Source organism: Protomyctophum parallelum (assembly GCF_964188405.1).
Source record: "Protomyctophum parallelum genome assembly, chromosome: 19".
Taxonomy (NCBI): Eukaryota; Metazoa; Chordata; class Actinopteri; order Myctophiformes; family Myctophidae; genus Protomyctophum; species Protomyctophum parallelum.
Window position 1 is genome coordinate 22,027,536 of NC_139717.1, and position 14,371 is coordinate 22,041,906.

Sequence of the window (14,371 nt, forward strand, 5' to 3'; positions counted from 1 at the left end):
TTGCTACTGCTACTACACTAGTACTATTTACTCCTAATCAGTGTTGCTTTTGTTGACTAATACTATGACAAAAATGTCCGTCGATTACCTTTTTTCACTGACGAAAACTGAATGGAAATGAAATTAGAACAGACTAAAACTAAGACTAAATATATTGACAATTTTGTCAATAAATACAAACTAGACTAAAATGTTAAGAAAGGACTATAGTGGACAAGAGATCCAGTATAAGTAAAAGATACAGGTAATTTTGCACTTGGTTGCATGCTGAAAATAGCCAATCTACACGCGTTGTGACTCTGAGGTGGTAGATCTGCTATTTTTGGTGGATCTGCTATTTTAAGTGTAAAATCAGCCATTACGACGGCATCAAGGTCCGCCAAAATACATTTTAATCAACTAAATCAACTGTTGATTTAGTCGGGTAAAATCTTATGATATTACTCGACTAAAACTAGACAAACACTAACACATTTCTGGTGACTAAAATGCTACAAAAACTAAAATCTAAATTTGCCGTCAAAATAAACACTGCTCCTAGTCCTAATGCCAATGTTGTTGTTTTTCTCTTCTAGTATTCCCGGTGTGAACATTCCAGAGCAGAGGGTTGTGACTGCAGACAAAATGGCTTCCCCTCTGACTTGTCAGGAAGAGGAGCTCACCTGCCCTGTGTGCCACGACATATTCAGACATCCCGTCCTGTTGTCGTGCAGCCACAGCTTCTGCAAAGCCTGCCTGGAGAGATGGTGGAAGTCCAAACCGACGATGGAGTGTCCCGTTTGCAGCAAAAGGTCCTCCCGAGACCAACCGACCACCAACCTGGTGGTGAAGAACCTGTGCGAGCACTTCTTGCAGGAGAACCCCTACCAGAACCTGGTGTCGCTGTCCAGCGACCTCCGCTGCTCCGCACACGGGGAGAACCTCTTGTTCTTCTGCCTGGACGACGAACAGCCGCTGTGTCCCGATTGCCGCCGTTCAGACGAACACGCGGACTACGAAGTGTTGGGGCGCTGCAAACGGAGCGTCCAGGAATCGCTGCGGCCTTTGAAGGAGAAGCTGGCGGCCTTCGACGATGCGAAAGCCAATTGCGACCGGGCGGGACGTCACATTGCGGTCCAGGCCCGGAACGCGGAGACGCACATCCGGGGAGAGTTTGAGAGACTTTGTCGGTTCCTACGAGAGCGAGAGGAGGCTAGGATCGCGGCTCTGCATGAGGAAGAGTCGCGGAAGAGTCAGGAGTTAAAGAAGAAGATTCAGGAGCTGAATCAGGACGCGGCGTGCCTCGCCGACACGATCCGAGCCGCTGAGGGCCAGCTGGCGGCCGACGACCACGTCTCGTTCCTACAGAGCTATAAGACCACGATGGAAAGAGTCCGGCTCACCCTGCAGGACCCACCGCTGCTCTCGGGAGCGCTGATAGACGAGGCCAAACACCTGGGCAACCTGGCCTTCAGAGTCTGGGACGAGATGAAGGACGTAGTCTCCTACACTCCCGTCATCCTGGACCCCAACACCGCGTGGCCGGGACTCATCCTCTCCGATGACCTGACGGCCGTGAGATACGACGGGGACACGCGGCAGCTTCCCGACAACGTGGAGAGGTTCGACGCCTACGCGAGGGTCCTGGGCTCCGAGGGTTTCACGTCCGGGACTCACAGCTGGGACGTGGAGGTCGGACACAACCGGCACTGGTCGCTGGGCGTGCTGGCGGAGTCCTTTCAGAGGAAGGGAAACGCAGGGAGAGGATACTGCATGCTGTATTTCAGCGATGGGAAATACCGAGCGTTCTCCTCAGCGTCGGGGACCAGCGCCGATCTCTCGGTGCGCCGGATACCCCGGAGGATTAGAGTCCAGCTGGACTGGGACAGAGGAATTCTGTCCTTCTCCGATCCCGACTCACCTGACGCGCACCTGCTGCACACCTTCGCGCACACCTTCGTCGAGAGACTGTTTCCGTACGTGTATTGCGGCCGTGGCGGTGGTGGCGAGTCTCTGAAGGTGTTGCCTGGGAAGATCTGTGCCTCCGTGCAAAACGACAGTTAGAATGTCTATAGCGCAGTGGGTTTCCAAACGTTTTTTCGCTCGTGAGTGACCCAAAAAACCCAACTAATTTGATGTCTCCCCAGGGCGCAAACTAGTGAAAATGGCACATCGACAAGGCCACAACCCACAACCTCCGTGGTGTTGCAGTGCAGGGACTTTGGCACTGCGCCACACGGGTGCATGTGACATGATTAATATTTATAACGTTTCAAATTAACTTTGTATTATCATAACATAATTTGTGACACATTTTGACTGAGGGACTGCCATTTTTCTTTTGAAATTTCGTCATGAATAAATATAATACAAATCAGTTTGTATTATTTTCTCCTCTGGAGGAGGTTGCACGAGCTGGAGTTTGCATGATGGCAGGCTCTCAGTCAAATCTGGTCACATTTAACCTGAATTGGTGTTAAAATAAATCATGCTTTAATGTATCATCTGTTAACCTCGCCTCACCAGGCTTTCCAATCTCGGAGGATTGTGTTCCAAAGTTGCCGTGTGAACCGGTCTGGAGCCAGGGCCAAATTAGCCATTGGGCCAATGGGGCCGTGACCCAGGGGCCCTTGGCTCTCAGGGGCCCTTTGGGGGAAATTGGACCGCTCTGTACTGGGCATGGAGGCCTGAAAAAAGCTCCTGGGGACCTTCATTGGCCATTGATTTTGTAAAATTTTGGTCAAAAAATGTGCGCGCATGTTCTCCCCGTGTCCCCTAGGGTAGGTACCCTAACAAAAACATGCAGTAAACCTGGTCTCTAAACTGCCTCCCCCTGGCCAGCCGGGGCGGGGCGCCTGATGGAGGGGAAAGGAACTGGTTGGAATAACGTGTTCCTTCCACGCGCTACGTCCAACCAGGCAAACTCCCCCCTGTCAGGTGTAAAGGAGCAACTTGGACACTCAAGCATGAAGGAAGCATGAGTTAAGTCCGTTGCTCTCCCCAGGTTGGCGGAGGGTGTGTAGAGCCCAGGATCACATTAGATGATTGACACATAGTTATATGAGATTAATTATGAGATTAAATAAGGTCACAAACATCACAAGACTTCTGTTGCCGTGGTTTGACATCCTATCTGTCAGTTTGTTGGACTTCCTGCTCCATCTTGGTCATCTTGGGTTCATGTATTGATATTGTATCTCTGATTTATGTATTTATTACGGGTGTCACGGTGGACATGCTGGAAATGGGGGGCCGGCCTGCTTAAAGATGGAGTGCCGTGATTTCTGTTATGCATGTGTCTATGGATAGGGTGGTATACAAACTTTGAGAAATGTATTGGTAAAATCAGATCTACCTCCCCTAAGAAAAGGTACTTTTTTTAGATGTCCCAGATGGGAACTATAGATGTGGGGCCTGCACACAGTGCAATTTCACTACTAAGTGCACCACCTATAACCATTCTCACACAGGGAAGAAAATAATAATAATTGAGGGTTCATACCTGTAATCAAAACAATGTATCTAATGTATCCCTGTGGTCTCGCATATGTAGCTCTCAAAACCAGGATTGCTGAACACCGGTGCAACATACGCACCAGGGATCAACGCAGTCCAGTGGCCTTACACTTTGCTGAAGCACAACATTGTATCTCCTCCCTGAGATACATTGGTATAGAACATGTTAAAACTCCAAGAAGGGGAGGTAACATTGATATCCTTTTATTAAGAAGAGAAAGTTACTACATTCATAATCTTCAAACCATGATGCTGAGGGGCTTTAAACCAGGAAGATTAAATTAGACACTTTCTGTAGAATTTTTTTTGGTTTAAGTGAAGCTCTGCTTCTCCATTTTTAATTTAAAAGAAGTTAAAAAATATGGTTCAACCAGGGAAACTCCCCCCTGTCAGGTGTAAAGGAGCAACTTGGACACTCAGGCATGAAGGAAGCATGAGTTCAAGTCCGTTGCTCTCCCCTTGTCCCCCATACATGGGGACTAGGTTGGTGGAGGGTGTGTAAGCTTTAAAAGGTGGCCTCCTGCGTTGAATAAATCCAACCTGGTGCATATGTTGTTGTTGCATGTATACCATTTGGTGTGTATCATGTATATATATATTTTTGGTTTCTTTCCGTAGTTTCCTTGTATGTTATCTTGATTGTTCTTTATCAATTCTTGTCTCCATAGTATAGGCTACTATCTTACTGTACATCAGTATCTGTCATTTTTTCAGTTTAGTTGCCAGAGTTTACCCTACAACAATACAACAAAAAGAAAAACATTGGAAATGTAAAAGCCCTGCACAGACCTAGTAGATAGGACTTGTGAGATCTTGTTTTGATGTATCGGTGAAATGAGTATAGTTATATACATGTATGTTTTAATGTTTTAATAATATGTTTTTAAAATGCTTTATTCAGTGCACTAAAACTTCTGAACAGATTATATTTATAGCAATATGTCTGGGTCCCCACCCACTCACTCAGGGTTGACGCGTCACACCTGCACTGGCGGGAGGGGCGCCAAAATGTGGTGTTTTGATTGGACAATGGGGGCACTCCCTTATTTTAAAAGTACAAACATTTGTGTATGTTCACATGACCTGATGAAGATCAAATAGATCGAAACGTCAGAGAATGTTCAATAAAGAACGTCTTTCTTGTACCTGTGGTGTGCAGGCTCCATCCACTATCTACTGTGTCTATGGATTTAACATTACTAATAGACCCCCAGGTGTGGTGAGAATTATATTCAAATATGTCTTCCCTGTCTATTTTTTTGTTTTCTTCCTGAAAGCTGAAAGCCTTTGAGTCAAAAGGCCCAATCGCAATAACACCACTTTAGTGACATCATAACCCTGAGCCCTGGATCATTATCATACAACAACAGTTGGCGAGGCTTACGTTCGGGTGGTGCTAAGGTGAAAACCAGGCATACTTGGTGGGAAATGGTGGGTGTGGCCACATAAAAACATAATTTAACTCACACGTGCGTGTGCCGTGTGTGTGTGTGTGTTTGTGTGTTTGTGTGTGTGTGTGTGTGCATGTGTGCGCACGTGTGTGTGTGCGCATGTGTGTGCACGTGTGTGCGTGCGTGCGCATGCGTGTGCACGTGTGTGTGAGCGCGACATGTTCGTATTACTCTGCCGAGCGTGGTGATACGACAGGCTATATTTGTATTCTGCTTTTCAAGATCAGTCTTTATCTTCATTATAAGACTTAATTGATCTCGAGAGGGAAATGTAGCCATGTAGTGTCAGGATCGTCAGAAGTGAGAACAAAAGGGGAAGATAAAACTCAAGAGTGAAATAGAATACTGAATATAAAATATAAAAGCTATATGTGTACACGGCCCTACAAAGCCATGAAGTACAGTAACTATGAAAACACAGTTAACTGACACATGGGTTTAAAAGTGTTTGAACTGGTCAATGATATAATATAAGCATATAAGTGATATTACACACATCTACACGTTCTTGAGGTAATAGTAGTTTATCGCCCAAAAATCACATACTGTAGGCTATTTTGACCTTTTTAGACAGACAGACAGACAGACAGACAGACAGACAGACAGACATGTCTAGTTAGCTGCTACAATATGAGGTAAGAACACATATAGCCTACTTTACTAAACAGCAGAACGACTACTATTAAATATTCTACTACCACCACTGTACTACTACTACTACTACTACTACTACAAATAAAATAAATGCAACTGCATCAACTGCAAATAATAGTCCTCCTCCTGTTTAGTAGCCTATAATAAACCTAGTTTACTAAAGCTAGTTTACTAAAGCTAACCTTTGTTAGTATTACATTTACTAAAGCTACTGCTTCAACTATAGTACCTCTAAATACTAGTATTGCTAGTTGTTGTGAGTGACTCTACTATCACAGTCAGTAGCACTGTCCGCCAGTACAAATACTAATACTGTTACCGGCGCTGTGAATACTAAAATACAAGTTTCAATGTGTACTTTATTATTTTAACTTGTGTACTACTAAAACATTTGTAAAGACCACTTAATCCTTTATAATTACTTGAGAATGCAGAGTGACACAATTAAACATATGAAAGAATGATTCAATATAACATAAGACATTGCTATTTCTGCATCCTGATATCTTGTCTATCAGTTTTACCAACAGACTGATTTAATCAAGTTTTATGAAGAACCGTATATTGAGTGATTAATTAGAAAAGGACCTTTGACCTTTGATCATGGCCACCTTGTCAAATGACTGCTAATGATTCAATCAGTGTGCTTTTCACAACGAGAGGCTATTGTCGTGTCATGTCACTCACAGCTCTAACTCCTCCCCTTTCTGTGGTGTGTATAAATAGTTTGTAGCAAGATGGTTGATCATCTCACATGCTGGAAGAAAGCTGTTTCTCTAGGGATCGCTCTCATCACGTCTGGTTCTGCACTCTTGTGATTTTGTAACAGATTCCATTTAAGAAGGAAGATTCAAGTTATTCCGTTCCAGCAGGTACGTTTGAATACTCAAGAATGAATCTTGCAGTTTCATTTTGGTGTTTCTTTTAGTGTTTTTTTTGCCAGCATGAAGTTAGATGTACAGGAGGAGTACAGTCTTATGGAGGAGTACAGTCTTATACCTACTAGATCAGGGGAGGGCCACTATATTTCCACACTCACTCGCTATAGGGCCATATATTACTGTCGTCGCAAAAATAGCCGATCTACAAGGTCAAAATGCATCGCGCTGCGACGCGTTTTGAGCTTGTAGATCGGCTATTTTTTTGCTATATTCAAATTGAAATCTAGATTTATTTTGGTACTTTTGAATTGGAATCCTGAAAATTAACATTTGTATGTAATTTCAAATGCCTTTAATTATACTTGTGTTGAGCATTGAGCTACTAATTTAGACTGAAGTAATTAAAGCGGGTCATGTTTGCATGTTGTATTGTTGCATTACCAATATTATATCAGTATTCTGACATTAACCTGAGGGCCACATTAAGTGACGGTGGGGACCACATGTGGCCCCCGGGCCGCCAGTTGCCCACCCCTGTACTAGATACATAATTTGTGCTAAACTTTAATATGGATGGAGGGGTCTGTAGCAGGCCAGCAATCTTCAACATGTCCATTCAGTGTGGACATGATTACTGTACATGTTTGTAGAGATTGCCTGATTTAAAAATCAACGCTCGAGGGGTACTATACCCGGAAGACTTTGACGTTTTTGGTGAATGTGATTAAACGACAGTATAAAAGCGGTGGTGGAAAAATTACTTGTATTTTTTACTTAAGTAAAAGTATTAATAAGAGGGTATGCACATGCATGAAGTGAATGCCGAGTGGCAAAATTTGTGAATGTCGTTTATCGTCGTTTAATGCAATCAAATACAACTTTTCTCTTCGGATGAATGGGCTGTCCAGGCCAGAAAGTAGTTTTTTACCACTCAGTAGGCGTTCCTGGATAACTTCCGGGTTTGATGATGATGTCACACGCATATCCTCTATAAAGCATCGCAGTCCCGCCCCCTTTCATGACGACGCCAGGCCCAGGAAATGAATCCCAATGCATTTTTCCCATAGACATTTCAAAAAGTATTTATTTAAATACCTTTTAAGCGTCATACGAAGCCAACTCGAGTCGTGAGAAATCATGACAACAAGGACAATATTTTGGACCAAACAAATAATTACAAAGAAGAAAAACAACAACTAATTTGTTGTAACCTGCCGTTTCTTTCTACTTTCTAATTATTTGTTTGACCCAAAACATTGTGTTTATTGTCATGATTTATCACGACAAGAGTTGGCTTTGTCCGTGGTGTAAACGTCTTTAAAAAAATACTTTCTGAAAAGTCTATGAGGGGGCGGGACTGCAACGCTCTATACTGCAATATAGAAATACTTTGTTACAATTAAGTTAAAGTGCGGATTTCAAAATGTACTTGAGTAAAAGCACAATAGTATTGGCAGGGCATGTGGAGTCCTGTATAGCTAGAAGAAGTAGCCTTACTACTACTGCTCATAATGTTAATCATTGTTGAATTGTCTTCCAGTCTCAGGGAACATTCCACATCAGAAAGGTGTGACTGCAGACAACATGGCTTCAAGTCTGGCTCGTCTGGAAGAGGAGCTCACCTGCCCGGTGTGCCGTGACATCTATATACAACCCATTCTGCTGCCGTGCAGCCACAGCTTCTGCAAAGGCTGTCTGCAGCGATGGTGGAGAGGAAGACCAACAATGGAATGTCCTGTTTGTCAAAGAACATCCTCCAGTGACCATCCTCCTACAAACCTGGTGTTGAAGAACCTCTGTGAGAACTTCTTGGCGGAGAAACGCCAGAGTGAGTCGTCGGTGAGCTCAGAGGTCCTCTGTGCCGAACACGGAGAGAAGCTTAGGCTCTTCTGTCTGGACGATGAACAGCTGGCGTGTCTCGTGTGTCGGGATTCCGAAAAACATGCCGGACACAAGTTCTCACCCGTAGACGAAGCATCGGGGCGTCGCAAAGAGAAAGTCCAGGAATTACTGAACACTCTAAGGGAGAAACTGGATTTCTTTGATCAAGTTAAAACGAATTATGATGAAACAGAAAACCACGTCAAGGTTCAGGCCCACAACACAGAGATGCAAATTAAGGAACAATTTAACAACCTGCATTATTTCCTACAAGAGGAAGAGGAGATCAGGATTTCCATTCTGAGGGTTGAAGAGGCACATAAGAGTCTGGAGATACAGGAGAGGATCGAGGAGCTGATCAGAGACATGGCGACCCTCTCAGACGCAATCCGAGCCACCGAGGACCAGCTGAGAGCCGATGACCACGTCTCGTTCCTGCAGAATTACAAGACCACGATGGAAAGAGTCCAGCTCACCCTGCAGGACCCACCGCCACTCTCAGGAGCACTGATAGACGAGGCCAAACACCTGGGCAACCTGGCCTTCAGAGTCTGGGACAAGATGAAGGACATTGTCTCCTACACCCCCGTGATCCTGGACCCCAACACCGCCCCTAAGGAATACAGCCTGTCTGATGATCTGACCGGCGTGAGATATTTGAAACACGCAGAGAGCCTGACAGAGCTTCCCGACAACGTGGAGAGGTTTGGCTATTTCAGCCTGGTCTTGGGTTCCGAGGGCTTTAACTCGGGGTCTCACAGCTGGGACATCGAGGTCGGAGACAACACAAACTGGGCACTGGGCGTGTTAACGGAGTCATTTGAGAGGAACGGAGAAAAAGGGGGTGAATACTGGAATATTGACTTGTACGCAGGTCAACACAGAGTGTTGTCTTCTGACACTGCTGTCATTGTCCTCCCAGTGAAGCAGAGACCCAGAAGGATCAGAGTCCAGCTGGACTGGGACAGAGGACAGCTGTCCTTCTCTGATCCCGATACCGACACACACCTACACACCTTCACACACACCTTCACCGATACACTGTTTCCGTACATACTTAATTTTGATCATTACGAGGGTATGTCTGTGAAGGTGTTGCCGGGGAAGATCTGTGTCACTCTGGAAAACCACTAGTGTCCAATGCATTGCATTATATATTGATTTTGTTCTGATATGGGGATCTTAATGTTGATCCCGTTGATCAGGTTTATGGCAGTATTCCGTTAGTAATTATCATCTTGTGAATTAACTGTTTAATGAATGTATCATTCAGTTTTGAATTGACGGACGGACAGATATATTTAATCACTTTGTAATTAAACTGTTATCGTGATATGATTAGATATGGATTTATTTGTGTTGATCAAATATGTAGTTTGTCATATATCAGGCATGTTCAGGCTTGAATCATTTTATTTGGTATCACGGTGACATGTTTGATGTGATTATTGATAACATGCTTTTATTTTGTAGTTTAATCATTTAAAATTCAGGTTTGAATTTGATTGATTGATTGACTAAATAACAATAATTAAGGAGGGAGCTTGCACAAAAATAAATTCACCCACTGTTTTAGACATGTAAACCTGTGATTGTGACAATAAAGCTGATTCTGATAAATTGATTGATTTAATTGAAAAATAAAATCTAAAAAGTTGCAAATGCATGAGCCTATATTTGTCAATAGGATATTAAAAAAAAGCTTCAGCACTTATTTCCATTTTATAATCCATAATAAGTACATATTCATTCATGTTTACAGTATTTTCAAATACAGATTATTACATTGAATCTGGCCACATAAATAACATGACTCATGTCAAAGTTTGACCTCCATCGTTGTTTCAATTTGTTTGACTTCTTGTTCCATAATTATTGTACATGTGGCACAGTCATAATGTTAATGTGATCACAAGAAAAGGTCATACATTTTAAAATAAAATAGAAACCAAACTTTGACTGGAATTATGTTACACTATGGAAATAACACCAGTCAGAGAATCGTTTATACCAGAGAGTTGCATAGGAATCTGAGTTGAGCATAGGCTGCAGTTACAACTAGATAAAAGTGCCCCTCTAGGCACAGGTCTCCACCAGGGCAGGTCAGGCTGTGGCCTCCTGGTGGCGCTATAATAGGCCAATTTGAAAAGGGTGCCATTTCTTCTTACGCCTTGGATGGCAATTGAATGATTTGAGGCATTTTGTTCCAAAAATGTGTTTTGCAAAAATCCACCTGTTGGTGGCGCTATAACAGGCCAATGTGAAAATGGTGGGATATATTCCTCAGCCTAGTAGGAAAGTCTGTGAAAGATGTCACGTAAGTAAATCACGCTGTGTGTTCAGGATTTGAGGCTTTTTGTTCAAAACGGGCCAATCCTGCAAACTTTGAAAGCCAATGTTAGCCAATTAGGATGGAATCTGAAATATCGGACAGATCCGCCTTGAACACATGACTATAGAGATAGTGTGTAACGATTTGCTAGATTTATGGACAGAAACTGGAGGGGTTCAAAATTCGGCCTCCTGGTGGCGCTATAACAGGCCGTTCTGGAACATTTGGGGTAGAGGTTCATCGTTGGGCTCCAGGGAGTGTGCGTGCAACATTTGGCACCGACCGGGTTAACGGTACCGGAGATTAGCTGGTAACAGACGGACAGATGGATGGACAGACAGACACACACACACACACACTCACAGACTCACACACACACACACACACACACACACACACACACACACACACACACACACACACACACACACACACACACACACACACACACACACACACACACACACACACACACACACACACACACACACACGGACGGAGTGCAAAACCTACTCTTTCCCCATGTCCCAAATGTCATATTCTTTTTTGCAAACATAATATATGTTAATGACTTCTAGAAGATTTAGAACACTTTCCTGGCAGTCTTTGTGTGTGTAATATGTTGTTTTAGATATTTTAGATTTTAGCAGTGAGCCCATTGTCTCTGATGTCATGGACACTGGGCTCACTTCCTATGTTTGGAATAAAAAACAATACTTGAGTAAAAGTACAAAAGTATCAGAATGTTTTCAAATGTATAAAATGTCAAAAACTCTCATGAAAATAGCATACTGTATGTACAAGCTCAAAATGTGTTGCATCGGCATCGCATACTGCAGTAAAGTTAAAAAAAGAAAAAAGTGCAGTACTTAGTAAGAAGTGGGGATTTAAGATCATAACATTATCTAGACGTACATTCTAATTATTTGAAGAGGAACATTCCTGCTTTGAGTGTTTCTGTGCATGCAATCCAAAGTCTTACATCAAAGCTTTGGAATAGATACACAAATAGGCTCAGGGTGATTTCACGTTTTGTTTTTTTGGAAAGTTTATTCCACCCAATTATCATCAACAATGCCCAATGATCTTCAGTCTACAGTGGTGGAATCCAAATGTATAATGCATTTATAAACATAATTGTATTATTTCCCATGATACCAAACTACAGAGAGTGTTGCCTATAAATATGTGATGCAATTTTACAGATCATATCTATATAAAGAAATGCAAAGTATTAGTGCCTCTGTTGGACGTTTATCACACTAAAGTAGGTGTACACTACTAGTACACTAAAGTAGGACTCATTGAACTAGTCAGCTAAGACTAGTCAGTTTAATTTCTCCCCTAAAGCCCTGCCGTAGCTAAGGTGGATGACAACTGATAACTTATGAGTTACATCAGGGGTCTGTAACCTTTTTTGATCACCAAAGTGCCATGTTTTCATTTATCTTGATCCTTTATTTCTTGAAAATAAAGAGGAGGATCCAACGCGTTTCGGTCCTCCCTTTTGTGTAATGATCTTTGCCATGCCTTAAAACTTACAATAAAGGCTTTTTTCACTTCAGTTCAACAAACAAAGGACCACGGCAGCACTCCCTTCCTCTATTCTACCTTTATTTCTTCATCTTCTTCTTATTTAAAAAAATATTTTCAGGATGTAATGATCATTAGACAATAACCCACCTATCTCCCAGACTCATTATCAGTTTGAACGAATGTAGAATTGTGTGCAGGATGTCATTTTGTACAATACTGTAGAAACAAACTTTCACACACCTAGAGATAAGGCGTATGGACAGGTGCGTATAAGGCCAGTAGTAGACATCAATGATAAGGAAAAAAGTACGCCTGCATACTGATTATCTGCTCGGTACTTGAGTCAATTCTTTAATAAAGGCAACGTTTCGGTCCCTCCGGACCTTCCTCAGGCAACGCATGTACCAAGCAGATAATCAGTGTATTTTTCCTTATCATTATACAGTATATATCAGTTGAAACACTTTCAAACCCATTATTATTATTATATCCCATTATGTTTTTCCAAGATTACTGCACTTTTGTCAATGGTACTTGACCTTTCCAAGTGTCTCCCGTTATGGCACTATTTCCTATTATGGCCAGCATGATTTTGGTTTAAAAGCATGTCATTTATTGCATGCTTTCTGTAGAAAGGCAGAAATGTGCCAAAACATGCCTTGGACTATGACTGAATTCTGTGCCACGTCAGCCTACTTTTATTTATCTGTTTGGAAATGTGTCTGCATTTATCAAATAAATGACTGGATGTGCCACAAGTCCCTTTTCTGTACTTTTATGTCCTATGCAATATAGGCCTACATGTTGTATGGTCTACTCTAAACTCTAAAGGTTTCTCCTAAAGTCCACCAAGTGCAGTAGGCTAGCCGAATTATATTATAAAGGCAATTATTAGGGTTATGTGCTCTCAAACTATTATAGGCTTCAACTCTATTCCTTACAATGTGATGGTATTTTCTACTGAATGTCATGCAAATGATACCATGATTTTGATTCGCTCTTGTCCCCTTAATTGATTATTCTATTATATAGATATTATAGTTGCACTGATCATGACACGGCTGTCTCAGTCAGTCCGTTCATGGTGAGCACTGAGCCAAGCTGGCTTCAGCATGGCTGGCAGAAGAGTGAGATATGACAAGCTCCCTACTTTCAGCAAGGTCTTATAGTCGCCTCACGCCATCTGCTGGGCCATTTGTGCCATATCTATGATTTGTGCATGTCCAACTTCCTGGTCTTAAATGTGCATGTTTCTTTCCTTCCATGGAGCACCATGTGAACAACATTGCGGCGCCCTTACGGTCTTCGTGTCTCGTCCTAACCAAAAACAGTGATTAAAAGTTGTATTATGCTGCCATGAAATGTCAAATGTTGTTTACGTTGTGTGACGTTTCTGCATGGTTACTGAGTGTCACGTGTTGGTGCGCGTTCATCTGTAGCCCTTGACTTTCTGCATTGAAGAGTAATGCGTTGCGGTCCACATGTCTTCAATACAAACGATAGGAAGCCTTGACAGTCCTTGGCTGTCTATTCAGCCAGGCTTTATATGATCCAGGTGCTAAATCCGTCCATTCTAAGCCTCACTTGGCTGTAGTGGAACGGAATAAACCAGGCTGTAAAGACCAGGATTTAAAAAGCCTGGTTTTGGCCTAAATCCTGGATTAGTTAATCTAAGTTTCGTGGAACAGGCCCCTGTTGTACTCTCTTCACTGTTTTTGTCTGATCTGCATGGTTTAGTTTATCTGGTACCAGCTCTTTAATTCTAAGTTTTTCCTGCAGTGTTCTTCTTTCAAGTGGTGTTTTCTGCAGTGATTTATCAGACTTTTCTTTTTCCTTGTCTTGTTCATCAGTAGTGTAGTGCATGTATGGATGTGTGAGAATGTAATGTATGTGCGTGCAGGTGCTTTAACTAAGGACCAAACTAACTCAAAATAACCAAAACCAAACAATGTTTCCTGAGTAGGGGTGAGAGGGAGAATTGACCAGCCTGCTTAAATACTCCTAGCCAGATTGGAGTCAGGTGTGCCTCTTCCTCTAGGCACACCCCTGCAGGCTGGTCCCCTCCTCCTACACATGGACAGAGAACAACACTATCAGAACACAGCAACATCACACAAACAAGATGGGTCATCACAGTTTAC

General features: G+C 42.7%; 1 protein-coding gene across 1 annotated transcript; it reads left to right on the forward strand.

The window, feature by feature from the left end:
* Positions 1-624: 624 nt before the first annotated feature.
* LOC310876855 (uncharacterized protein) lies at positions 625-9,496 on the forward strand (the record flags this gene model as incomplete). Its single annotated transcript, XM_083790507.1, has 2 exons — positions 625-2,038; positions 8,022-9,496. The coding sequence occupies 2 exons, from the start codon at positions 625-627 to the stop codon at positions 9,494-9,496; spliced, it is 2,889 nt and encodes a 962-aa protein (XP_083646633.1).
* Positions 9,497-14,371: the final 4,875 nt, after the last annotated feature.